The sequence below is a fragment of the Rhineura floridana genome, chromosome 13, assembly GCF_030035675.1.
Source record: "Rhineura floridana isolate rRhiFlo1 chromosome 13, rRhiFlo1.hap2, whole genome shotgun sequence".
NCBI lineage: Eukaryota > Metazoa > Chordata > Lepidosauria > Squamata > Rhineuridae > Rhineura > Rhineura floridana.
The window spans coordinates 25,325,146-25,353,138 of record NC_084492.1 but is presented as its reverse complement, the minus strand read 5'-3'; the positions used below and the strand labels follow the sequence as shown (position 1 = coordinate 25,353,138).

The window sequence follows — 27,993 nt, the reverse complement described above, 5'->3', positions numbered from 1 at the left end:
TGCAACAAAGTTGTGATATTAACTTTGCAAGGTCAATTCAGCTGGGATAAGAATCAGGGCCTTTTTTGTCCCATAGAATGTAGAAGTCCCTCGCTACAGGGGTGCATTTCACCCATGCTGCAAATGTGGGCCCGTTAAAATAAAATAAGAAAACTGGGCCACCTTCTCCTAAATAAGGTCTTTGTTGTTGGAGAGCTGTGTGAAGATGGATAGCTCTTCTATGTTTGCAGGAATTTTATATTGTTTTATTTGGTGTATGCTTTTAATAATTAATACCGCTATTTTTTTTAAAATTAAGCTGCCTTGAGTAACCCATGTCCAAAAAGACAGCCTTTAAATGATTGTATGTATGTATGTATGTATGTATGTATAAATAAATAAATAACCAAGCACGTAAGCAAGCAGTGGTTCCTCAAAGTGCTTGCTGGCTCTTTGATGTTATTTTTCTCGGGTGTGAAGTATCAATTGTTATTCCTATTCTTATTTCTTCACTGAATCCTTTATGCCCTTATTTTTCTCCCCTAGAGCCCTTCAAAACAGTTTTTGCACAGAAACTGTTTTTTTAAAAGAAGGAACTGGGGCAGGGGCAGAGGCAGGGGGGAACAATGTACTTCCATGCCTAGGGCAGCGATTAACAGCCCAAAGAATCCAACAGTCGAGAATTACAATGTGTGTGCAATGTGAGAGCAATTGAAGACCAGATGCAACCATGATGGAAATGCATTTGGAATCTGTTTTGCACAAAACCAAAGCAGATTAATCTGCAGGAATGGTCTGAGGTAACTTAGGTTCTTACAAATGAACAACATCAATTAAGGTTGATGTTATGTAAACACCTAAGAAATTCAAGTGGCACTACATTGAACTTATATCCCTACAAGAAAGCTGGATTTTGTGCAGAGATTTTATTTCCATAATAGTTTTACACTGAGCTTTAAGCAGAGCAATGAAAATGGGCTGTGCTTGCCACTTAGATAGCAGGATATCTATTAAATACTTAAAGTATTTAACATTTAACTTAAAGTGGCAGTTTTGCATATAGGAACAAAAATAAAATCACAGACCAGTAAAGATCTATTTATAAAAAATTATCTTCATGCGGTGATGAGTTATTCTCTCATAAGTCAGGTTTATAAACATTTCTTTTTTCAGACGTTTTATGTTTTGTAGATATCATTTTCAGAGCTATGAATAAAAGAGCATAACTAAAAAGTACACCTGATTAAACATTCAGACAATGAAAGCCAGGTATAGGGAACCTTGGGTGCTCCAAATGCATTATACCTGGCCATTGGCTATGCTTGCTGGGGGTGATGAGAGTTGTAGTTTAGCAATATCCGGAGGCTCAAAAGTTCCTCACACCTGGTACATGGCCTGGTACACCTGGTACACACCCACACACGCTAGCTGGATTAATACCAGAGGCATTACCTTTTTCTTTTTTTATAGTAAAGTATAAAAAAGGTAATAAAAAAACAGAGACAGGGATGAGAATGAAAGACAGGAGTATAAGAGAGAGAAAGAGAAATTGGCATACATGCTAAAGAATTAAAAGCAAGCCAAGTTTCCAGTGCTCATAGAGGCTAGGTTCTGGGGTTGGAAAGGTTTAAAGCTACTGGTGTTATACATCCACAAGAGTGGCTGTATACTATAGCCAGCATGGATTTTTCACATTGTACCGTGTTAAATGAAACTACCCCACCATCACCATTCTGGTGCTTTGTGTACCCAAGTATACAGACTGTACGCTCATTGACTATAACGTGTGAACAGGGCATATGTGTGTGAGGGTATGTTTTCAATTAGGTTTTAATTAGATAAAAAGTGAGTAAGAGGTGACATTATGCATCAAGTATGTATATGCATATACATAAAATATGTATAAAATGATGCATGGCTTGGAAAAAGTAGTCAGTGAATAGTTTTTCTCCCTCTCTCATAACACTACAACTCATAGGCTACATTCGCACATACATTTATTCCACTTTCAATAGCCATGGCTTCCTCCAAAGAATCCTGGAAAGTGTGGTTTGTTAAGCTGCTGAAAGTTGTTAGGAGACCCCTGTTACTCTCACACAGCAACAATTCCCAGAGTGGTTTAATAATCAATCCCTCTTCTCAAGTAACTCAAGAAATGCAACACAGTTCATCACTTATCTATTGCCTCTGCTCCCTCCTCTTGTCAACATGTGTCATTACTCTGGATTTTTTAGATCCTTCGTGGCCAACAAACTGTCTTCAGGCAGACTGCCTGGTATTCCACAGCTGCCATCATCCAACCAGCAATCACTGGAGTCCAGGAAGACTCCGGAGAAGGGAAATTTGGGCCTGTTGTTGCACCCCCGGCTTCGCATCCAGCTGCATCCCATGGGGGGGGAGGAGGAAGTCACACTAGGGTTCACCCCACGACATCACTCGGGCCCACCCCAAAAATTTCAGGGTTTGAGATGCTTCTGACCTGTCAACCCTTGGATGAAGAAGGTGAAGGAGGCAGCAGCGGATTGGAGACGAAGTACTGTGGAGGTAAGAGAAGACTCGTTTGTGTGTTTGTGCGTGTGTGTGTGAATACTGTTTTGCACTTGGTGCTTGAAGAGGCCTCTGCTGCCCTTCCTGGCTACTTTGCTGCACTTGCAGTGTTTTAACTTTTTTGCCATTGATCACACACACCATTCTCAGAAAACTTGCAAAGGAACCCCACTGAGGTAGGTGTCCTCTCCTAGCCAGACTCTTCCTTCTCACTTTCTGTTCTTTAGCTGTGCATAGAGGCCCACTTCTTCTTCCCATGTGATCTTTACCTTCTATTTCTCTCTGTTTACAGCCAGAAACTAGGGCAGCCTTCCCCAACAGAGTGCCCTCCACCTGTTTTAAATTACAACTCCCATCAGCCACAGCCAGCATACTCATGTTGGAGGTTATATTCTATTTCTATTTTGGGTGCAATAACAGGTGCACCCAAAGCTGCAGCTCTGATATAAAATCGGACTGATTACAATATGTTGCAACTTAAACAATGAATCTAGCTGTTGGGAAAAAAGAACCTGGCCTGGCAAAGACGCATGTGTTCAGCCTGCTATGCTTAAACCACTCCAGTTAACAAAGGATGGGCATGGTCCATTAAAAACAGAGCACACTTAAAATTTGCATATTTTTATTTAATTTACCTCCCAGTGTTACCTGCAGCCTGAGATACTCCTCATGCCCACTGGACACTATTCTGCACAATTGTCAGTGCCATTATTCCACAATTGTTTATGGACGTTTTTCATGCAAATTAAATAAAGTGTTGCTGTACTTCACATATTCACAGAAACAGAAGCAAAAGAAAAGCATTTACCATAGGAAATTTTACTAAATTGCAAAGTAAATCAAACATATTTACAAGTGAATATCTGAACTACATCAACTGTCTTTATATTGTTGTTTCCTTCCTACTAAAATGAGACCAGCACAGCAAAGCACAGCACGTCTTGTTTCTGTTACTTGGGCTGATTGCAGGTGTTGCCAACACTTACCATATACGCAGAGGCATATATTTCCAAATTCTTCCAAGCTACACAGGAAGTGGATTGGACTGTGAAAGACCAACCCAAATTGTGTTTGCATTTTGACAAATGTGTAGGCCAGTACAATATCTCAGAGAGGAGGTTAAGTCTCCTGCTCCCCTGGTGCATTCGCTATAGCTGCCCAATTTCCCTGCTTTTTGAAATTTGATAGAAAAAGCTGTGGCTATAGCTACATTCTTAAACCGCAAGGTTTTTTAACTATTCATGAGTAACGTTAATGAAGAGCAGGCCAGAATGGTTATTTCTGGAAATCTTTATTTGTGAACACTTATTGTGAGAGGGTCTAACTCAAATTACCCCAATCTAAGGACGGTCTTGTTTTTGAATTCACTGGAAACATTAAATCAGGCCTCCATAAATGTGTGTGTATGAGAGGGAGAGAGAGAGAGTCACACACTCATACCCCCCCACATGTATTTTTCCAAAGTGTTTATACATTGCCTTTCAGCCTAAAGACATAGGAAGGATCATATGAAGCCGCCTTATACCAAGTCAGACTATTGGTTATCTAGCTCAGTACTGTTTACACTGACTAGCAGCGGCTCTCCAGGATTTCAGACAGAGGTCTTTCCAAACCTTAACTGGAGATGCTGGGAATTGAATCTGGCACTTCTACATGCAAAGCAGATGCTCTGCTATTACACTACAGCCCTTTCCACCAACCCAAAGGAGACACCACAGTGGTATGTCTCCTGTAGGTTGGCAGGAAGGGCCATAGCTCAATGGTAGATGTATACCTTTTCCTGTATTATTCCACTATTTGGGTAAATCGTCTAAATCAGCATAACTGACTTTGATTTGTGTACATCTGACACAACTTCATCCGCTGCCAAGGCCTGGTGCAAACACAGTGTTGGGCTCCTGCAAAGAAGAAGCCATCTCTCAGAATGCATTCCCTCCTCTCGTTCAGTGAAAATTCCCCTTTCTTTCCTTGTCACCTTTAACCATGGTTTCATGTTACACCTGAACCGATGTAAGCCTTGGTTAGCACTACCCAGTTTGCTAAACTGATGCTTGCAAATCCTGCTTGAAACCCTGGTTAATATGGGTGCCTTGTTTAGCAATAAGCATGGTTAACATTGATGTACATATAATGCTAAATAATGATTAAAAATGACAAGGAATAAGGGAGGAATTTCTGCCTGAAGGCAAGTGCATGGTCCCAAAGCTGCCCTCATTTGCAAACTATGGTTTTCAGGGAACAGCATTACATTTGCATTGGGCCTAGTGACTGATAAATTGACTCTGTAACTAGCTGTGTGAATTGAAGGGATAATTTTGTCTGTTAGCTTTGACATGTATTTATTTTATTCAGCTTATATCCCGCCCGACTAGCAAACAGCTCTCTGGGTGGCAAACATAGAAGCATATACAATAATAAAATTACAAGATCAATATAACAAATATAAAAGTACACCATCTAAAATAAAAATTACAACATTTACATAAATAACTTAAATTAAAATGCCTCAGAGAAGAGAAAGGTTTTAACCTGGCGCCGAAAAGATAATAATGTCGGCGCCAGGCGTACCTCCTCGGGGGGACTATTCCACAATTCGGGGGCCACCACTGAGAAGGCCCTAGATCTTGTAACTACCCTCCGGGCCTCTCTATGGGTCGGGACCCGGAGGAGGGCCTTCGTAGTAGACCGTAGTGTACGAGCCGGTTCATAACGGGAGAGGCGTTCCTGCAGGTATCATGGTCCCGCGCCGTATAAGGCTTTATAGGTTAGTACCAACACTTTGAATCTGGCCCGGTAGCATATTGGAAGCCAGTGCAAGCGAGCCAGAACAGGTGTTATATGCTCAGACCGCTTAGTTCTTGTTAGCAGTCTGGCCGCTGTATTTTGCACTAGCTGTAGCTTCCGAACCGTCTTCAGAGGTAGCCCTACGTAGAGTGCGTTGCAGTAGTCCAAACGTGAGGTTACCAGAGCATGAACCACTGATGTAAGGTCCGCCTTACTCAGATAGGGACGTAGCTGGGCTACCAACCGAAGTTGGTAGAATGCATTCCGTGCCACCGAGGCTACATGGGCCTCAAGTGATAGGGAAGAGTCTAAAACGACTCCCAAACTACAAACCTGATCCTTTAGGGGGAGTGTAACCCCATCCAGGACAGGGTATGTATCCACCGTCTGACCAGAGAAACCATCCACCAGCAGCATCTCAGTCTTATCAGGATTGAGTCTCAGTTTGTTAGTTCTCATCCAGTCCATTGTCGCGTCCAGACAACGGTTCAGCACCTCGACCGCCTCACCTGAAGAAGATGAAAAGGAGAAGTAGAGCTGCGTGTCATGAGCGTACTGATGACAACGCACTCCAAAACTCCAGATGACCGCACCCAACAGCTTCATATAGATATTAAAAAGCATGGGAGACAAGACCGAACCCTGCGGGACCCCATATTGGAGAACCCACGGGGTCGAGCAATGTTCCCCAAGTATTATCTTCTGGAGACGGCCCGCCAAGTAGGAGCGGAACCACTGCCAAGCAGTGCCTCCAACACCCAACTCCGCAAGTCTCTCCAGAAGGATACCATGGTCGATGGTATCAAAAGCCGCTGAGAGATCAAGGAGAATCAACAGAGTTACACTCCCTCTGTCTCTCTCCCGACATAGGTCATCACACAGGGCGACCAAGGCCGTCTCAGTGCCAAAACCAGGTCTGAAACCCGACTGAAATGGATCTAGATAATCGGCTTCATCCAATAGCGCCTGGAGCTGGTCAGCAACCACTCGTTCCAAGACCTTGCCCAAGAATGGAACATTTGCTACTGGTCTATAGTTGTTAAGGTCCTCTGGGTCCAAGGAAGGTTTTTTCAGGAGTGGTCTCACCGCCGCTTCTTTCAGACAGCCAGGGACCACTCCCTCTCGTAAAGAGGCATTTATCACTTCCTTGGCCCAGCCACCTGTTCCATCCTTGCTGGTTTTTATAAGCCAAGAGGGGCAAGGATCAAGTACCGAAGTGGTAGCATGTACCTGTCCAAGCACCTTGTCCACGTCCTCGAACTGAAACGACTGAAACTCATCCAACAAAACATGACTAGACTGTGCTCCAGACACCTCATAAGGAGTCTTACAGCTGCCTGGACCTATGCACATTTACTCAAATGTGCACATTTGCCCTTCGGTTCAATTATATTGACTTCTAACTAAATATGCACAGAATCAGGACCCAAGGATGATGTGAAAAGCTATCCATATATGTGAAAATCCATATATAATTCTAAATTATAGGAAACTGTACTGAGGTTGAAAAGAAATTCAGAGATCAATTCAAATCAAAATAAATGAAGATCAGAGTGTTATCCCAAGGCAGAAAAAGGGCAAAATCATTCAAGTAGCATTTTCTAAAATCATAGGAAAAATGTTAAACAGAAATGAGGAAAATATAGTTAAAATTACAGTGCACCTTAATATGAAGATATATCTGCTGTCTAATCATTTCTGCTTAATGACTGAAGATCCTAGTAGTTTAAGTAAAGCAAAGCATTCATCTGCAACAGTGAAAGAGGAAAAAATGGCATTATCAATTTTGTAAAGTAAAATGAAATAAGTAAAAGTAGTGCCAATCTAGGAAACAGATGTTAGATGTAAAAGATGATTCATCAGTCACAGTTTGCATCAAGATACATTAAAAGGATTGCATGAAAGTAATGCATGGTTTTAGTATTAATCTCCTATCATTCTTGAATCAGACACAGCATAAATGAAGTGCTAAAACTTTTAAACCAGCATTCCAGCAGACAAAAACCACGGCTGTGTTAGTGCAATTTATATTATTAATGCTCATGCCATAAACAAAGTTGACTTTTTGTTTAAATATACAGTACTTTGCTTTTGTCTGACACATACTAATAAAGTATGTTTTACAGGGCCACAAAGAGTTCTTATTAGTACACAACACTTAATATCAGATGTACAACATTTGTAAAGTGCTTAACTGCATGTTTCCATTATCCTCACAACAGGCCTGTGAATGGAGTAGGCCACTATCATTCCCATTTTTTAGAAAGGGACCAAAAGTAAGATATAAGGACACCTAGTAACTGCATGGAAAATGGAAATGGACTGCCTTCAAGTCAATTCCAACTTATGGCGACCCTAAGAATAGGGTTTTTATGGTAAGCAGTATTCAGAGGTTTACCATTGCCTTTCTCTGAGGCTGAGAGGCAGTGACTGGCCCAAGGTCACCCAATGAGCTTCATGGCTATGTGGGGATTTGAACCCTGGTCTCCCAGGTCATAGTCCAACACCTTAAGATGAGCTAAAATTAGGATCTAAATGTAGGATGGACACTATCCGTTGGCCTATGGTGATTCTCGTTAAGTTCAGGTTAATTTAATTTATTCTTAAGTGAATTTCATTAATTCAACAGAGGTGTAATAGTTCATTAAGGCAGATTACTGTGATATCCTGAGGTATAACTGGAATTAGATGAGAAATGGTAATGATTTAAATTAATCCCTACCATTTTATGGAACTACATGGAAGAAAGCCATCAATGGATATTTAACATGAAAAGGTGTAAAGCAACTGTTAATATGGTTATGGGAAAGGAGTTCATTCCAAAACAGAATAAGAACTTATAATGTGCTTTGCTTCACAGTATGGAAAAAAGATCCATTGTTAAAATCAAGTAAGCAAAATTATTCCCTACTATTCCCTAACTATTTCTCCTTTTTCAGAGCTAACCGTGCTGCCAGATTACATTTGCTCTGGTGTTAACGCTAACCATGGTTAGGAAGCCAGTTTGCATACCTTGGTCAAAGCTAACCACGCTTAGCATTAACACTAGTGCAGGAGTAACATTGCACCATGGTTCATTCTGAAGAGGGCATAGAGAGGGCAATTCATGTTTGAGAAGGAAGGAGGATTGTGAGATCGAGAACATGATGCCTGCTTTGGGCTTGTGAGCCGGACACTCATAACTGAGAGCACAGAGCACAAACGTTCATCTCTTGGATTTTTAAGAGTTGGCAGCTAAGCCAAGATGGGGGAACACACACCACCAAAAGGTTGGCCTCAAGCTGGTGCTAGAATGCAATTTATTTTATGAAGAATATACAGTATGTTCCAACAACTGGTCTTCCTCAATGGAAAAGGGTAAAATTACCTGTATTACTGTAAGACACACCAAGTAAGCCTCTACTCAAAATATGTTAGAGCTCAATCCTTACTCTGTATACTCAGAAGTAAATACCGTTGAATTCAATGGGTCTTACTTCCAGGCAAGAGGGATTAGAATTGCAGCCTTAGATACTCTTTCTCAAATGAATCACTGTCTTCTACCATCAGCTTGAAGCCTGCCTTTCCCTTCACTCTGCAGGTATGACAGTGTGAACTTTCTTCCCTCTGAAGGCTAACTGTGAAAAAAATACACATTACATGGGAATATAAAATTCAAAGTGATTTAGCAGAAAAGTTTGGCGTGTTGGAGGAGGTTCAGATCTTGTCAGTGTCTTTACAGTATTTACTCTGAGGTCTTAGAGCGTCAAAACCAAAAGCAATCCCTAGTCGCTTCACTTACCTGCGGCAAGAGCAACTGCTACAGCCTGTTGATTTGCAGCACAAAGGATCTGAACACCCACTGGGAGAAGAGGGCATGTTTGTTTCACAGTTGCACAAATGACTGCCATGGCCGCAGTAACTTCTGGACCAACACCAACTGTGTATGGCCGATCATGCATATTTTCTACAATCAAGCCATCCTGTCAGAATATAGAGGAAGCCTATTAAAATCAGAAGAGCTGTTCAAAAATAAGCAGAGGGTTTTGCATATAGTGAACAGATTTGTAGATAATGCTTAGGAAATTTGCATTGTAACACCACATCACAGCATCTGTCTACCTAGCACTGAACCTGGAGCCTTATACAGGATCCTAAGACTTCTCTCTTTTAACTACTAGAAAAGAAAAAGTCCACTGGGATACACTGGATTGCTTAATTTGCCCACATTTATAGCTTGCAAGAACTCCCTACCCTTAAATATTAGACAGAAGCCATCTCTGTTATCTTTTCAGTGCCTATTGAGGACCTTCCTCTTTCAACAAGCCTTTTAAGTTGAGACCTTACCCCAGTTTGCTTCTGTGTTGGAATTGCTTTTTACTATGTTTTTAAAACTTTTTTAAACAATATGTTTTTAACCTTTTTTAAAAAGATGTCTTCAAAGCTTTTAAAAAATGTTTTTAAAGTTCTTGTTTTAATGTATTTTAAAGTCTGTTTTTATGATGTTTTAAAGTGTTTTTAGTGCTTTTGTTTGCCACCCTGGGCTCCTTCTGGGAGGAAGGGCGGGATATAAATCAAGTAATAAATAAATAAATAAATAAGAAAAAACCACTGGGTTTCTTTGCAAGACAACTCACAGGAGGATATGGAAGAGGCATATAGGGGGAGGGGGGAGGAAGAAGTGATGATTCTGTGTTCTCCAGCTACAACAATTTAAAACGAATATGCAATCCACTGTTACTTAAACTAACTGTAAATTCAGTCTTGCCACGCACACCTCAGACATCCATACTCACTGGATGCATTCAGACAATTGTTTCTAATTTTAATAAGCAAAGATATTAATTAATTTTGCCAGTACATGAAGTCCCATCCCTTCTTTCTTCTCGGCACCTCACAATTAATTCCAGAAGTCTTCAGTTAAATATATTTTTCCCACTACATCCGAACTGGAAAACTATGGTTACCAGCTTGTTCTGAACCTGAACAGAAAGCTATTAGTTTACTGAAAACTTTCTGGCTTATTGCAGCATGTTAAGAGGGCAAGGGCAGCTCAGAGACAAAACAGTTCATTAATATCTCAGGCTAAGATACGGTTATCCAAAGCTGGCTGGTCACTACATCCATTTCTGATCAGAATTAGGGAAACTCATGTTAACTGGGATAGGTTTCAACAGCAAATAAAGCATAGGTATTTAAGCCCTGTATGTTTGAAGAAGAAATACCAGCAAACAAGCTTAAGGTGAGGATGTAATATTAGAGGATTAAAAAACAAACACCTCAATACCAGTTTTCCTTCCACAGAAAAGATTATTAGTGAGAGTGACTCTGCCAATACAAACACCTGCTTGCAAAGTGCTGACCAACTGTGATTTTTGTAAAGCAATCATAAAGAATTAACTTTGAGCTCAATTATACGCCTTTTGAATGAAAAATATATATTAAATGTTTCATTTTCAAGTATGTGCCACCAAGTCAAGCCTGAATTATTCCAAGAAAATAGAGGGCATTAGCTCACTTGTAATAATTGAGGGATCTGATAACCAAAATGAATTAAGTCAGTAGAGAAGATGCTTATTCAGAACAGCTGGTGGTTCTTGTTTTTGAACTGCTTTTCCAATTCTTGAGATTAAAAAAAAGAAACATATCATTCTCTCAGCAAAACCTAACTCACAGGATTAGGTGAAGGTAGGGATGGAAACACCATGCAATCCACCCTGAGTTTCTTAGAGGTTCAGCAGATTAAAAATCTAACTAGCTCCTTTCTATCTATAGTACTGTAGTCTATTAATAGCAGTTACTTATTCAAGTCCTTTTTGTCATGCAGAGTGATTTACAATAATTAACTCAATTATCCTCACAACAGTCATGCAAGGCAGGATACTATACTCAGGAGAGTGAATGTGGCAGAGTGAATGTAACTTGCTCAAGATAACCAAAACTAGGAGATGCTCACAGTAGAAAGGGACAAGTGGGGCCCCCACAGAAAACGTTATGTGAAAATGTGCTGGGGGTCAGGGAGCTTTGAAAGCTCTCTCTTCTCAGGCAAAAGGCTAAGCACACCACATGAATAGGTGGGCCCTAGGGTTGCCAGGTTCAGGGCCTGAGACTGATCCTGTATCTTTTAAGAGAAGAGAAAGTCAGCCAAGTGCAGGTGTTCTTGCAACACTGTAATGGGAAAAAACCACAAGATGGAAATCTCCCTTCCCCCTGCACAACTTTTAAAGATACAGAAGACCTCTTGGAGGCTGGGCCTGGAAACCAAGAGGTCTTCTGTATCTTTAAAAGTTGTGCAGGGGGAAGGCAGAATTCCATCTTGTGGTTTTTCCTATTAGTGTTGCAAGAACCCCTGCACTTGGCTGACTTTCTCTTCTCCTAAAGATACAGGATCAGTCTCAGGCTTGAACCTGGCAACTCTAGTGGGCACCTATGTCTCTCTTCATCCTCTTCTGCCACTCCATTCCATTTTTTGTCCCACACAGTTTTCATGGGATTTTTTCTGTCAACAATCAGTCAGCATCCTGTGGGTAGTAGGCAAGCTCAGTGCTCAATGAGCTGTTGTTTTGTAGGGAGGGTTCCCTTTAGCACTATTTTATACCTTCCTGCAACCCTCAGGGTACCCCAATTCTGCTAATACATTCTTCTTGTGCAGGGCTGTTGCTGTTTTGGCTCCATAAAGAGACAACACTCACAAACTGAACGGCGTAAGAATACAAGATTTTATTCCTGGTATTTGGCATATCCAACACATTTTGACTTCTAGTGAAAATGATTATTCTAGTCAATGATATTCTAGTCAAAAGAACTCTTGCACTGTCGTTGCAGCTCTTCACTTGGACTATATTACGTTCAGTAGTGTAGTGGCAAATTCAGAAGTGCAGGGTCCCTTCATAATAGTCACAGCAATGCCCCTCACAGCCACACCTCCCTCATCGATTATACAGTCTTCTAAGATTGTAGAACAATCTGGCCAGGCTTGAATGCTGCTTTCTGGTTTTCTGTCACTGTCACCATTTGCCTGTCCTTTGTCAGTTAGAGATATTGCTTGAGTTACTGAATTCAGTCTACACATTTAACACTTGCTGCTACCAAATTGCTTGATGATGTAGATGGGATGCTATCATCAGGATTCACTGTCTCTTCTACAGTTACAGAATTCTCACTCTCCACAGTTTGGCTTTTTGAAGTAGGAACAAATAGGAACTCCTTTCACTCTGATTAGCTCCAATCAGCAAGAAAAGACAAGGAAGCAAGTTAGAAGTCTCTTCTCAATGGCTAACATACTCCCCTTTCATGCTGATTGGCTCGTAGGATGCTGGAGACATAGGGACCCTATGGGACCTGGCTCCCAAAAAAGCAAGACCTCCAGAGACCCTGGATGACTACACCCCTCGTTATATTTAAATGATGATGAGGCATTGCTTTGTGGCTTTGCCTCCCCTTTTTCATTTTTGGCGCTGCCCCTTTTTTTCTTGTTCATGCAATTCATGAACACATACTTCATCCTAAATGGATGAACACATACTTCATCCTAAATGGAATTCACTACTGTCCACTGGATCAAACTGTTGCTCCACTTCCACATAGCATTAGCTAACACAGGAAGAAAACATCACTCATATTTGGATTCAGAAATGCTAAATGGAGACTATTTTCCCTTTTATTGAATTCTATAAACCAGCACGGCATCCTTTATGATTCAGAGCACACAGCTCCACCTTTTACAGCTAAAATTCTAGACAACAAACCATTATTATTTTTAAATGTCTTAAAAGTCTTCTGACAGCACTTAGGTGAAAACGTAAGAATGCCTCTTATTAAAAAAAATTAAAATGAAAGCCTCTAACGTGACTCCTCTGAGTACAGCCAGTTGTGTATACTATTTATAGACCCATTAGAAAATCAATATGATTTTATATTTTATTGTAGTAGCTTCTTCATGGGGTGGTGGTGGCAGCAGCTAAAGAACACAGGCCTAATTAAAACAAGCCTATTTCCTTTTCTCAGATATTTAATTGTGTATTTTAGCACATACTACCACTCTACCCTACCCTACCATGGACCAGGCAGGATTGTTCAACTCAGTTCTGGCTCCTACATTGTTATTGTTTTTTAAACAAAATATCATTTTGGATGCCATCTAATAAGACAGTATTCATTTCAAATGCAGGATATTTTAGCTTACAGAATAAATACCATATATTCTGGAACTGAGCTAGCTGATGCACCAATTCCTATCTCAAGACTTTGTCTTTATATTTTTATAGCAAAAATATAGCACTTTCTACAAATGTGTTTTGCTAAATTTGCATGGATGTCCTATGTTACAACACAACATCTCTATACGATCAGGCCGTCAACTAAAGAAGCAGAAAGAAAACATTATTTGGAAGTTTAAGCCCCATAACACAGCACATTGCATAGCACAATTTAATGACATAATAGCAAAAAGCCCTTGGAACCCTTCCTTGTGGAATTTGAAGATGGCTTATGTTTAACTTTGTGCAAATAATTTTATTCTTACTTCCCTCAAGTGACTATATTTCTGCTGTTTATTTTCATTATTGTGCTGTGACAGACCCAAGGTCACCCATTGAGCTTCATGAGTGAGCAGGGATTTGAACCCTGATCTCCTAGCATTTTTTTTTAAATTTCCCTACACAAAAAGCCATGAGATTATCAGAACTCTGAATTAGAGTGCCAATCAGAAATGCAGTCAAGGATTACTGCCAGTCCACATGAACTAGCAGCACAGGAGACAGAACCACCATTGTGCCAAATCAATTACTATAAATCCATACAAAAAGAAATGGTTCTTTAATGAAATATTTATTTATTTATTGCATTTATATACCTCCCTATAGTCGAAGCTCTCTGGGCGGTTTACAACAATTAAAAACATTAAAAACAAATATACAAATTTAAAAACACATTTTTAAAAAGCTATTTAAAAACACATGCTAAAATGCCTGGGAGAAGAGGAAAGTCTTGACCTGATGCTGAAAAGATAACTGTGTTGGCACCAGGTGCACCTCGTCAAGAAGATCATTCCATAATTTGGGGGCCATCACTGAGAAAGCCCTCTCCCTTGTTGCCAGACTCCCAGCTTCCCTCAGAGTAGGCACCCAGAGGAGGGCCTTTGATGTTGAGCGTAGTGTATGGGTGGGTTCATCAGGAGAGGCGTTCCATCAGGTATTGTGGTCCTAAGCCGTATAAAGTTTAATAGGTTAAAACCAGCACCTTGAATCGAGCTCAGAAACATACAGGCAGCCGATGCAAGCGGGCCAGAATCGGTTTTATATGTTCGAACCGTCTTGTCCCTGTTACCAATCTGGCCACTGCATTTTGCACAAGCTGCAGTTTCCGAACCATCTTCAAAGGCAGCCCCATGTAGAGCGCATTGCAGTAATCTAACTTGGAGGTTACCAGAGCATGGACAACTGAAGCCAGGTTATCCCTGTCCAGATAGGGGCGTAGCTGGGCCACCAACTGAAGTTGGTAGAAGGCACTGTGCCACTAAGGCTACCTGTGACAGAGATGGTTTAATTTTTTTCTGTAAACCAAAAACTGTGACTTAGGCTATAATCCTAAGGTCATTTACCTGGGAGTAAATCCATGGAATTCAATGGAACTTGCTTTTTAGTAGACATGTATAACTTTGCAGTTAAATGGTGTGTGGGTTGGTTTTGACCAAAATTAAATAAAATCAAAATGATGAGAAGAACCATCTTCACTGAGTACATAGGACACAATTCTATCAAATACTTGTACTTGCATGAGAAAAAGTATTTTTTAATGTATGTCCTTGGTAACCACGTTCTACCCCTGTGTGCTACTGCAGGGCTCATTAAGTAATAGCTTTAAAATATATAAAGCGCCAAAAGCAACAAGGAACCAGAGTCACTGCCATCCTCCACCACTGTCTTGCTGTTTTAGAAAGCTTCACTTGTTTTTTTCTTTTAAAAAAATCCTTGTTTTCTATGCATTCTTCAACCATGTAAAATCAGCACTGGAACATTCATTCAATCCAATTTTAAAAAAAGAAAAAAGTGAGAATAGCAGCATGGCTATTCCCTTTCCATTATGCAAGGATAGGGTTTCATGCTACTGGATCTGGTCTAAGTGCTAGCAATAGAATAGGTTTTTAAAACTGTACAGCAACAGAATGTTCATACACAAGGTGTATTACTTAAAATACCTTATGCTGGGGACAGAGTACAATGGCAGGCCATTCATTGCCAACATGTCCTTCTTATCAGGTGCCAGAAGGTATCTTGCTGGCCCATGTGACTAGGATGATTTGCTGCCTCAGACCAAGGTCCATCTTGTCAGTCTAATCACAAAGCCTAGCAAGATACTTCTGTGTATGGAGGTTTAATTTAACTATCCTATATACCCAGGGTGGGGGGACAGGACCTCACATCCAGGGGGTGAATGCAGCCTTCTTTTTCAGTGCATGGGACTGTTCTCAGGCTACACCCATCAATGGCCTTGCTCTATGCCCTCTTTAAATGTTGCCTGGATGGAATGTGTTCCTGAACTGTGACTGTGCCTCTTGACTGCCTGGAAAGAACGGTGTATGTGTAGAAACCTCTCATTTTTGCATGGCTGAGATATAAATGTACAAAGCTAAGAGCTGGATCCCTTGCTCCACTTCTGGCCTCTACCATCATTGGCATGAAGCTCTCAGAAGGGAATGCAGCCCTTGGGGTGGAAGAGGTTCCCCAAGCCTGGTATATATCAATAGCAAATGCATTCCAAAGCCATCTGCTACCTCCTTCTTGTGTGTTACCCATGCATATGGAGGTGGCAGCAAGAGGTTTGGGGGGGGGAGATTCTTTAGGAAAAGCAGCCAAGGGGACAGTCCTCTCCGCAAAACAGTCCAAGGAAGACTGGGCATGCTCAGTGGCCATGGAAAACTGACCCCATGGCTGACTGTCTAGCTGGAACCCCAAAAAGAAGTACTCCACAATGTAGTATTTTGATGCAGGACTTGACATAGGTAAACACTAGATAAAAATTAGTTATCTTTTTTTAAGCTAAACCAAATTCCTCACCATCTAGGATACTAGCCATCATTGCATTGTCTTATGACCATTAGTTCCATTGAGTTGATTATGTGTCGTATGATGTAATAAGTTTTTTTTTTGTCAGTCCTGAACTCCTGCCTGTTAGTGTCATTGGTGGTGACCCAGAATTCTAGTATTGTGCGAGAAGGGAAAAGATTCCTTCTCTCTATACCATTCATAATATCTGCATGAAAAATTTAGAAGACACTGAAAAAGCTTAGGGGGCAAGCATCATAACAATCGGGGGGGGGGGCAGCCTCTCCAGTAACATTGGTGTTTTATGAAAGGCCATGTATGAGGCAAGATGTTCAGTGATCTGACAGAAGCGATAATGTTAGTATATTTTCTCTCCTTTTAAAAATGAAAGCAGAACATGGCAACATTGAGAAGGTTCTAAATTCCTCTAAATCTGTCACTGCATATAATCTTGTCATGGCAATTTTGATTGTGTTTGGCAATACAAGCATATAGCAGCTACAATTTTTCAGCACAGATGGCATCATGTCTGAGCATTCACTTGTTTTCATTAATATGCTCCAACGTTATAAATCTTCCATATTTATTATGTTCTTTTAAAAAAATCACTAATGCATCAAACAAGCCACCTTCTATTTAAAGAATGCACACAAAACCCTAAGGATCTGCTTTCATCAGTCATGTCTACATACCACTTTGCAACAGAAAGATGTACTTATAAGCCTTTCTATTCTATTTCACAGTTTCAGCAAAAAAATTAAAGGGGCTAGGAAAGTTATAGCTACAAAAAAAAAGAGGCGGCAAGTGATAAGCCAATCACATTAGTACAGATCCCTTCAAATCAGCGGTAACACACCAGCGTTAAATGGTGTATGAATCATCTGAAAGGATTCTGTAGTGACAGAATTAGGTGAAATCCAAAATTCATAGCAGGGTAAAATTTTCATTAGGACCAACTAAAATGTCATAAACTGGCAAGCAAGCTTTTGAGTTATCCAGAACTCTTCATCAGGCAGGATATGAAATGACATTTATTAAACATGAACACAGCAGATCAAAAATATAAGATGTTAAGTTATGTAAAAAAAACACATTCCAACTTCATGCAATATGCTTCAACTACCTATGTTAAACGAATCCTGGATGGGAAAGCATATCTGAATAAAAGCCTTATTGGATCAGACCAAAGGCCCATCTAGACTAGCATCCAACCAGTTCTATGGGAGGCCCTCAAGCAAGACCTCAGTGCAACAGCACTCTCCCCATTTGTGATTCCCAGTAACTGGTATTCAGAGTCATACTACCTCAGACACCAGACATAGTATACATCCATCATATCTAGTGTTGCGCTGTGTTGCTCTTGCCCCACTTCCAACATCTAGCAGCCACTGATAGCTGCCCAAAGTCTCTGGGAGAAAGATGGGGGCTGAATCCTAAGAATATATTTAGTGCCCCAGTCCTACCTCTTAACTCAGAGTAGGCTCGAAAGTCCTTTATTCCCAAGCCAAAGGAAGCTCATCACTGAGTATTCCTCTGTTATGTACACCTGGCTCCCCTTTGTATGCCTTTCCCAGTGGAACACCCCATACCTTCCTTCCTCTTCTCTTACAGTAAGGGTTCACTTTCCTGGCTTGCCAACTGAGTACAACCAACAAAGAATCCTGATTTTTCTGACCTTCTGCATTGCTGTTTGATCCTCTGTTGTCAGATATGCTACAGAAAAAGTACCGTAACACTAAATCTCCTACTCAGGTATGTTCTTCCTCTGTCTGCTGCCATCCTCCTGCTTTATGGCCCACAAGGGGAGGCAAGAGCTTCTTCAGTGGGCAGCCACAGCTATGTGACATCACTTCCAGCCTTGCTATATTTACTTCTGGCTGGGCCAGGACAGCATCAGCTGCTTCCAGCTCTCCACAATAGCCTTGACTTCCATTAATTTGTCTACATCTCTTTTAAAGTCAACCAAGTCATTAGCCATGATGACTACATCTTGTGGGAGCAAATTCCATTGTTTAACTATGCACTGCGTGAATGAGTAATTCCCTTTGTCTGTTCACTCTGGAATCTTCCAACATCCAACTTCACTAGAAGACCTCAGCTTCTAGTATTATGGGAAAGAAAGAAAATTTTCTCTGTCAACTTCTTCCATACTATGCATAATTTTATACACCTCTGTCATGTCACCCTTACTTGCATTTTGTTCTAAACTAAAAAGCCCCAAATGATGTTACTTGTCTTCAGAAGGGAGTTGTTTGGCCTCATGATCATTTTGATCACATTTTCCTGAACCTTTTCTAGCTCTACAATATTAGTTTTTAGGTGTAGCAACCAGAACTGTACACAATATTCAAAAATGCTTTCTATATAAGCTACTCTAAGCTCCTTACAGAGAAGAGTAGGATACAAACAAATAAGTAACCACATGTATTTTCAGAACTAAATACCTAAACATAACTCTTTCTTCATCTGTACTTCAAGGCCACGTGTAAACCTATTACATTTTCATCTTTGACCTTATCCCCTATTTTCCCACATATCTTCACCAATTCCTATCTTCATACACCCAGTGAACTTTCTTCCACGTTTTGCCCTTTTATCCATTTCCGTCTTTCAGATTAAATTTAGACCCGCTTGCTTAACTTTACTTGCTTGTAAAGTGGTGTGACTTTATGAAGCTATACAGAATGCCTAATGTCAAAAACAATCCGCGCCAATAAAAAAGCAGCTAAGAAATAACACCAGAAGCAGAAACTATAGTCCATTTAAGCTCTGCTTGAAGGCTACCAACAATTTATATGTTCACTGCAGGCAGGTTGAAGAGGATGTGTGAGACAGTGCAGGGATACAGGGTGCAATGGAATGTGTAAAGAATACCCTGACCTTTTAAAAGGACATACACCCCGTTAAAAATCTAGTGACCTATGGAAATTACTGCAACACCTGAGGACCAATGGAAATTCAAGTCACTGGTACCTGACTGTTGTTGCCTCTGGCTCTAAGTGACCTTTCAGGTCTTGCCTTCTAAATACACACAGCAAAAGTCTACTTTTTGTCGATAGATCTCTCACAGGGAAGTTGTGGTGGGGCAACAGTACCAACAAGTGCTGTACTGCTTTTTAATAAGTTAGGCTCCACTGCTCCACAAAATCTTAACGTCAACATCCAAGGAGTGACCACCAGCATGATAACAGAAAGATATCTTGAACAAACATTGTATTTTATTTATTTATTTATTATTTGATTTATATCCCACCCTTACTCCAGCAGGAGCAAGGGTGGCAAATAAAAGCACTAAAAACACTTTAAAACATCATAAAAACAGACTTTAAAATGCATTAAAACACAACATCTTTAAAAACTTTTTTTTAAAAAACCTTTCAAGACATCTTTAAAAAAAGCTTTAAAACATTGTTTTTTAAAAAAGGTTTAAAAACATATTAAAAAGCAATTCCAACAGACGCAGACTGGGATAAGGTCTCGAATTAAAAGGCTTGTTTGAAAGAGGAAGGTCTTAACAGGTGCTAAAAAGATAATAAATATGGCGCCTGTCTAATATTTAAGGGTAGGGAATTCCGCAGGGTAGGTGCCACCACACTAAAGGTCCGTTTCCTATATTGTACAGAATGGACATCCTCATAAGATGGTATCTGCAGGAGGTCCTCACCTGCAGAGCGCAATGATTGACTGGGTATATAAGGGATAAGATGATCTTTCAGGTATCCTGGTCCCAAGCTGTGTAGGGCTTTGTACACCAAAACTAGAACTTGGCTTGGTGGCAAATGGGCAGCCAGTGCAATTCTTTCAGCAGAGGGTTGACATGTTGGCAATACCCTGCCCCAGTGAGCAGTCTCGCTGCGGCATTTTGCACCAGCTGCAGCTTCCAGACCAACCTAAAGGGCAGCCCCAGATAGAACATATTACAGTAATCCAGCCTGGAGGTTACCAGTGCATGGACAACAGTGGTCAGGCTATCCCGGTCCAGAAACGGCCAGTTACCTGGGCCTCTAGCGACAAAGATAGATCCAGGAGCACTCCCAGACTATGAACCTGCTCTTTCAGAGGGAGTACGACCCCATCCAAAGCAGGCAACTGACCAATTATCTGAACTCCACCCTGAGCTCCTGCCGGGAGGAAGGACGGGATATATCAATCAATCAATCAATAACTCGGCAACCACCAACCAACAGCGTCTCTGTCTTGCTAGGATTCAGACTCAGTTTACTGGCCTTCATCCAGCCCACCACCGAATCAAGGCAGCGGTCCAGGGCTTGCATGGCCTCTCCCGATGTTACAGAGAAATAGAGCTGGGTATCATCAGCGTATTGCTGACACCTCGCCCCAGATCTCCTGATGACCACTCCCAAGGGCTTCATATAGATGTTAAGCAGCATGGGGGCAAGATGGCACCCTGCGGCACCCCACAGCACAATTGCCAGGGGGCTGAAAGACAATCACCCAATGCTATTCTCTGAAAACAACCTTGAAGATAGGATCGAAACCACTGTAAAACAGTGCCTCCAATACCCATCTCACCAAGTCGGCCCAGAAGGATACCATGGTCAATGGTATCAAAAGCCACTGAGAGATCAAGTAAGAATAACAGTGTCGCACTCCCTCTGTCCTTCTCCCGATAAAGGTCATCCATCAGGGTGACCAAGGCTGATTAATTCCCATAACCAGGACAAAACCCAGACTGGAATGGGTTGAGATAATCTGTTTCATCCAAGAGTACTTGCAATTGCAGCAAGTAAAAGTAAATTGTATGTGCTTAATAAACACATGAAGTGCTTTGGAGAGAGTCAGACCATTGGCCCATTTAGGTCAGTTTGTTGGCTCTTGACTGAGAGCAGATGTTGAGAAAACCCCCTCATAATGCTAAGAGCACACACAGTGCTTCTTTGAGGTAAGTTAGTGTTATTATTTATTAAATTTCTATCTTGTCCTTCTTCCCAAAAGGAGAAGTTCTTATCAGTGGGCTAGCTCAATCCTTTTGAGAAAAATTCATAAGCATTTAACTTGCTAGCATGTACTTTTTCATTTTCTCACAGACAGACACCTAATGTGATGCCCTCCAAATGGTATTGGACTACAACTCTCAGGCAGAGGTAACTCCCTCCCTTAGCACCCAAGATTCTTTAACTAGATGAACCTGGAGCATTAACATCTGCAAGGCATGAGAAATGGGCCCTTCTGTCATGCCTGCTTCACACTTTTGTGAACTCTTAAAAAAAAAAAAAGCACTCAACTGTACTGATATCATGAGAAAAAGGAATACCCCTACATGCTAGTTATCTGTGGGGGACAGAAGCAGAACTACCTCTCCCCATAAGATATAGCCTGGATCACTTGTTTGTGCAATGTGGGCTATGATTAAGCTATTCCATGAATGGCACGGATACCTTTGATACAGGGAGCTACAATCACATATGCTGGATTTGGCATGCTCTACTGAGATGGGTTAATGAATGAAAAAAAATCCTCTGAACTGGGTACATTGTTGAAATGTGAGGAAGAAAGCTACAGCAGGTGTTCATATATCTTCCAATCATCACATTGTGTTTGTCTATGTTTTAGGAGTGGAAACTCTCATGAAGGAACACTTCAACCTTTGCTAGAAAGTTTTGCTTCCTGGACAGCATGATGCATAATACACTTTGTAAAAGTACACATGTGAAAATCTGGTTTGCATTCAGATGGGCTGCATGATTGCCATAGGTCAGACCTTTACAGGGCCACCACTATGAGATTTCTTCTTACATGGTTGTCTAGAGTTCCATACTTGATAGATATACGACTTACGCATTTTCAGCTAATAATTATCATTTGATATTGTGTTTTAATGACTTGTATGTAATGAATTTAAAATAGTGCTATTGAAATAAATTGTTTATTGGGATTACATTTTATATTATATTTTGAAACGAATTAGTACTAGATTGTTGCAATGATATGTATTCTTCTGTTGCTGCTCTTGTGTTGTAAGCTGCTTTGGGCACATTTACGTGGAAAAGCAGCATACAAATTTAATGATGATGATGATAATAATGATAATAATATAAAAGCAGTGCTAAGGCTATCTCAGTAATCTGTTTTCTTGGACTTCTAGAAACCTGAGCCAAGAATTTAGAAATAAGAAACATGTTTTTAGTCCTGTGTACAACTCTGGCAGCCAGTTATCACTTGAAAATAGATTGCTAATGTATATTTGGTCTATTATCTTTTTTCAGTAAATATTTATTGTTACTTTATTTCATTGTTCTTCACTCTGGGATTGAAATATTAAATGAAGAATGGGTTATAAGTATATATAATAAATGATAATAAATAAATCCGGGGTCAAAAGAAATTGAAACCTAAGTAAAAAGAACCCTTATTACATCATATGATTGATAAGCCACTTCATGATTTTTAGAGAGTGATCTAAAATGTTTCACAATGAGGTGACAATTCTAGATGAAAATCATTGCAGAATTCATGCAATGACCCCATATGACTTTGCACACACACTGTTATTCCTGCAACAACATGCTTTGCATCAGAAGACAGGTAGGCAAATGAGCCACCCAGTACTCCAGGCCATGTCAACATCCCCTTCAGTACTTTTTAAAAAACATTATATTTGTTATTGTTTTATAAAGTCCTCAACAAGTTGACTGATTGCTATTTGAGATGAACTTTATATACATAAAAATGTAAGCCCCTAACCATCACAATGTAGTTCATTTGGCCACAAACAGATGGCGTTGCGAACTGCAGCCTGACCGAGCTGTGTTCACCTTAAGGCAAGGGGTGGGAGAAGGAAAGAAGAAAGGAAGGCGGAGGAGGGGGAGGGAAGCTGACCAAGCCACGCTGGTCTTAAGGCTGGGGGGGGGAAGGAAGGCGGAGGGGGAGGAAGGCAGCCTAGATGGTGGCATTGGTGTTGGTGCCCAGGTGTGTGGGAGGCAGGTAACCCACCTAGGTGCAGCAGTGGCTTAGATATGTTACACGGTGGTGCAGTTTCTTGGAGGGGCAGTGGTGGGGGCCTAGGTGCACTGTACAGTGGCAGGGCCTGCAGTGGTGGTGGCCTAGGCATGCTGCCTGGCACTGCTGTTTCTCAAAGGGGCGGTGGTGCAGGGCAGTAGTGGGGGCATGCAGCGGCACACAAACAAGAGAGGTAAGTAGGTCCAGAGCATGAGTGGGCACTTGCCAGCTAATGCCTGCAGGCATTGGGTATTAAGAGGAGGGTTGGCAGGGGCGCCTGGAGGGAGGTCTGGAGAAAGCAGAGCCTGGGGGGATTAGTGCTGCTGTGGGGTAGGGATGCCGGGGGGGGTCTGAGAAAGGAGTGCCTCTGTGTGTGTGCATGCGTGCATGCACCTGTGGGTGGGGTTGGCACATGAAGCGTGCACGGCAACACCCCTAGTTATTTACACAACATGGATTTATGTTTCTATTTCTAATGCACCATCACAAATCCAGTATTATGCACAAAGTTCAACCATTTAAAATATTAACAGCTGTCAAGTTTTAAAAATGTGTGTGTGTGAGAGAGAGACAGAGAGAAAGACAGAGAGAGAGCTCTTACAACTCCTGCAGCCCTATAGATTTCAGCTTCCTGACAGGCTTCTTCAGTGATCTGAGACAAGGGCAATATACTCCCTGGTGTTCCTGCAAAGACAAAGATGCTATTGTGGTATAGACAGATACATATATGCATATAAACACACATACACATACACACTGTAGCCTTTGGTGTCACCAGGGTTATGGACATTCTATAAAGTGTTCAAGTTAACCTCCCTTGTTATATGGCCAACCAAAGACAAAAACAAATGTCACATGTTGGTTATCACCCCTTCTGGAACGCCTACACACTGCCTCCTTACATATTAATACAATTTAGTCACCATAACTGAAAAAGTGAATAAGGCACATATATAAATGACAGTACTTCTTATGGACTAACTGTACTTACGCTAGCTAATAAAGCATGATATAGGATTAATTCAGATGCAATGCTAAACTATGGTTTATTATAACAGAAATGAGCAACAGTGAGTCTTAGGCTGGCCTGCTCCCCTCCTACACCTAGATGAGAAGTTTTAGCTTCCACTTCTGATTAATTGCAGCTTGTATTACATCTAAACCAAGACAAATTGTGGTTAATCTTAACTATGGGTCACTGAAACAAGGCAACTTCAAATGCTGGGTTAGGAAGCTGGCTTATTTCAACAAATCACAGTTAGGATGAAGCGCAGTTTACAGTTCAGTCACAATACTAAACTGTGGTTAATTAAAAAACTGGAAGGAAAAGCTTCTGATCTTCTTCTCATGGCCATACTATTGGCTGGACATTGTAACAGGACAGAATTTTGGAACCAAATCCTGCATAGGTTCATCCACTAAAATACAGGTTAAAAAGAACAATGTCAATACAATTAGCGCTTTGTAAAATCTCTTTAATATTTATGATTTTCTGAGAGCAACATGTTAGGCAGTATAGAATCCATGTAAGTATTTCATCTGGATAATTGGGTTATTAGAGGCATCAATTAACCTTGCATCCTTTTTAAATATTCCAGGGCAACTGATTGTTCCTGGCTTTTTTGAAGCACAGAACATCCTCACCATAATACTAGCACTTGTTAGTATTCTTCCCTCTCCTATTTCTTTAAATACTTTAAAAATGAGGCATTCACCTGGCAGTGCTTTCACATGGACCATCCCAATGATGACTGATCTCAATCGCCCAAAAAGCTGCAAAAACTTCATGATCTAGGACGGAAATATTTTCATAAGCTTATGACAAATCAACTTCTTTAATGAGGTAATAAGCCCCAAAACAAGCATCTTGCAAATGAGAATGGTCTAGGTTTGTTTCTTTGCTTTCTTTCGAGAGACCTTCAAAACCCTCTTAACTCTCATTTTATACTGAATTCCTATACTGCTACTTTTTCTGTAATTTGGTCAGTTTCTTGTTCTAAGTTCAGCAGCAAACATTCAATTTATATATATTTAAACTTAATAGGAAAAAGTAAACTGCAGCAATAGATTTCTTTTTTAAAAAATATGCCCAGGTTCCCTTGTATCCTCTGAAAAACTGTAGCCCTTAATCTCAGATACATTTTGTGTTTCAATCAATGCTTGCAGCAGAAGGTACTCTGCACATGCTCAGGTACATTTTTAATTGCTTTACATAGTACATGGCCTATTCTTATCAACTAAAGGAGAGTCCCAGACTGAGGTTTACCATAAATTAAGTCCCAGCTATATATTCACCACCCACCTGAATGAAAATCTCATGCCCATCAGCCAAAAAGACAAGAGCTGCCACCAACCATAATTTAACTGGCCTGAGTAGAATTTACCATAATATAAGGGCAGCCCCATTGGATCAGACCAAAGGCCTATTTTGTCCCACATCCTGTTTCCTATAGTGGCCCCAAGCACAGCATGAGCCCACAGATCTCTCTGGCTGTTCTTCCCCAGCAACTGGTATGTAGCACCACAATGCAACTTCATTAGCTAGAACAAGTATTATTTCTATACTTTTTATATAAATGCATCTATAAAAGATGGTACCTTTCAAAGATGGAAAGGACACTCTACATGTGCTCAGTAACATATATTGGAAGGCAAAGCCTGATAAGACAGAAGCTCTGTAACTAAGTGGTTTTCAGGCCTGATAATTGGGAATTGGGTAGACAGACTGTACTGGATAGGGAAGCACTCTCAATAAAACAACTGCATAGTCTGGGATACTTGTACATTCCAGTCAATCACTGGAGGAGCCCCTATGCCCAGATGCGGTTGGCCATTCTTGGTCAAGGATAGCCTAGCTACAGTATCCCATGCTCCAATAACTTCCTGGCTGGGCTACTACAATGTGCCACATGTGGCACTTCCCTTGAAGCTGGTCCAGAAAAATGTAAATGTACTGCCTTCAAGTCGATTCCAACTTATGGCGACCCTATGAATAAGGTTTTCATGAGGCTGAGAGGCACTGACTGGCCCAAGGTCACCCAGTGAGCTTCCTGGCTATGTGGGGATTCGAACCCTGGTCTCCCAGGTCATAGTCCAACACCTTAACCACTACACCACACTGCAAAATGCCACTCCCCATTTGTCTGTCTGTGGCAATGAGGTGGGGTCAACTGCACCAATCCTGAGGGCAATGCACTATGCTACCCAGCCCAATTTAAGGTGTTAGTACTGGCATACAAAGCCCTGAACAGCTTAGGACCCAAATACTTGAAGTATCACCTTCCCCAGTACCGGTCAACCCACATTTTGACATCTGCAGGGGAGGATCTGCTTGTGGCACCCCTAATATGATTCAATAGAGGGTACTATATGAAGCAGGGCCTTATCAATGGTGGCACCCCATCTTTGAATGTCCTTCCTAGTACAGATCCAATTGTCCCCCACATTATTTATATAGACTGCCATCTATTTTTGGAGGCCTTTGGAGCATAACAGGAATGGTCCATTAACTAATTTGTGTGAAACACTTTTTGTTTGTGTCTTGAATGCTGCTGATTGTTATATGCCATTGTTATTATGTATTATTATAAAATGGGATTTTGTTTATATGCTGCATTTTATGAATGTTGTCAGCCACCCTGGGTTCTGTATGATGAATGTAGGAATAAAATAATATTGAAAGGCATTATTTTAACTAAATAAATATAAACACCTTTCTCATATACATCATTTTTAAAGGTGCTTTTTGTACGAGCACATTCTGAGAAGCACTTTCCTGGGCTGTTATTTTTCAGATTGTACAAATATTTTTAAACAACCTCCCTTTTTTTTTAATGTGAGGTATTTTTTGGAGGGCTTCGCCTGAGAGACAATTCTGAAATAAACAAAGTACATTGGTGACTATATAGAAGGTATTTCCCTTCGCGCACATGCATGTGTGTGGACACAGCATGCGTTTGACCATGGACAGAGGAAGAAAATCCTAAGTAAAGTGCTATTTTTTGTTTTGTAATCTTTCTGTAAGTAGCAAACATTCTGTTCAAGGATGTGTGCGCCAGTAAGTATGTGTAAAGGGCCAGTTATTTAATTTTTTTATGTAACAAGAAGCAGTAATCCTGCAGGACACTTGCAGTCCCCATTCAATGAAAACCTGAGGGAGATGGGCTTGAATTTGTTTTGTGAAGCCAAAAAAGCTGTGGTCCTACAAGAGACTCTGCCATCTCCCATTCAGTATCATCAGTGTCACTCGGCAGAAGCACTGAGAGTCTGCAGGGCTTGAATATTTTTTGTTAAAACAAAAAAGTGGCAATTTCTCCATTCCCATTCAACTTCACTTGCACTCTGCGCATGCTTAGGAGGCACTCAGTACCTGGAGATGGAAAGTGTTTTTTTGTTAAAAACAACAACAAAAAATGATTCCTCTCCCAATTCCCATTCAATAGCAGTCACACTCTGTACATGGTCAGAGGCACTGAAAGCCTCAGGAAAGAAAGATATGGGTAGGGGAACCAAAAAAAGTGGCAATCCTATAAAAGTGCCCCTTCAGTATCAGTCACCTGATGACTCTCCCCCACCATATCTTTCTCCGCCCTAACACACCTCTGGTTTACTGAAGAGAATCTTCTTCACCCCTTCCCCACTTTCCCCTTCAATATGCTCTCTCAGTTCTCAATATCAGCCCTACTCTGCACATGCCCAG

General features: G+C 40.9%; 1 protein-coding gene across 4 annotated transcripts in view; it reads right to left on the bottom strand.

The window, feature by feature from the left end:
- Positions 1–27,993, bottom strand: part of LOC133369058 (uncharacterized protein F13E9.13, mitochondrial-like) — a 45,401-nt gene that overhangs the window by 16,437 nt on the left and 971 nt on the right. For 3 of the 4 annotated variants that reach the window (XM_061593916.1, XM_061593918.1, XM_061593917.1), the window contains exons 2-4: positions 25,010–25,085; positions 23,896–23,978; positions 9,092–9,272 (exon numbers count right to left, since the gene is read on the bottom strand). In XM_061593916.1, the coding sequence (XP_061449900.1) occupies positions 9,092–9,272; positions 23,896–23,978; positions 25,010–25,082 (337 nt within the window). In that variant the 5' untranslated portion in view covers positions 25,083–25,085. Of the gene's footprint in view, positions 1–9,091; positions 9,273–23,895; positions 23,979–25,009; positions 25,086–27,663; positions 27,706–27,993 lie in introns of those variants that run through there. The other variant, XM_061593919.1, reaches the window with a different exon arrangement.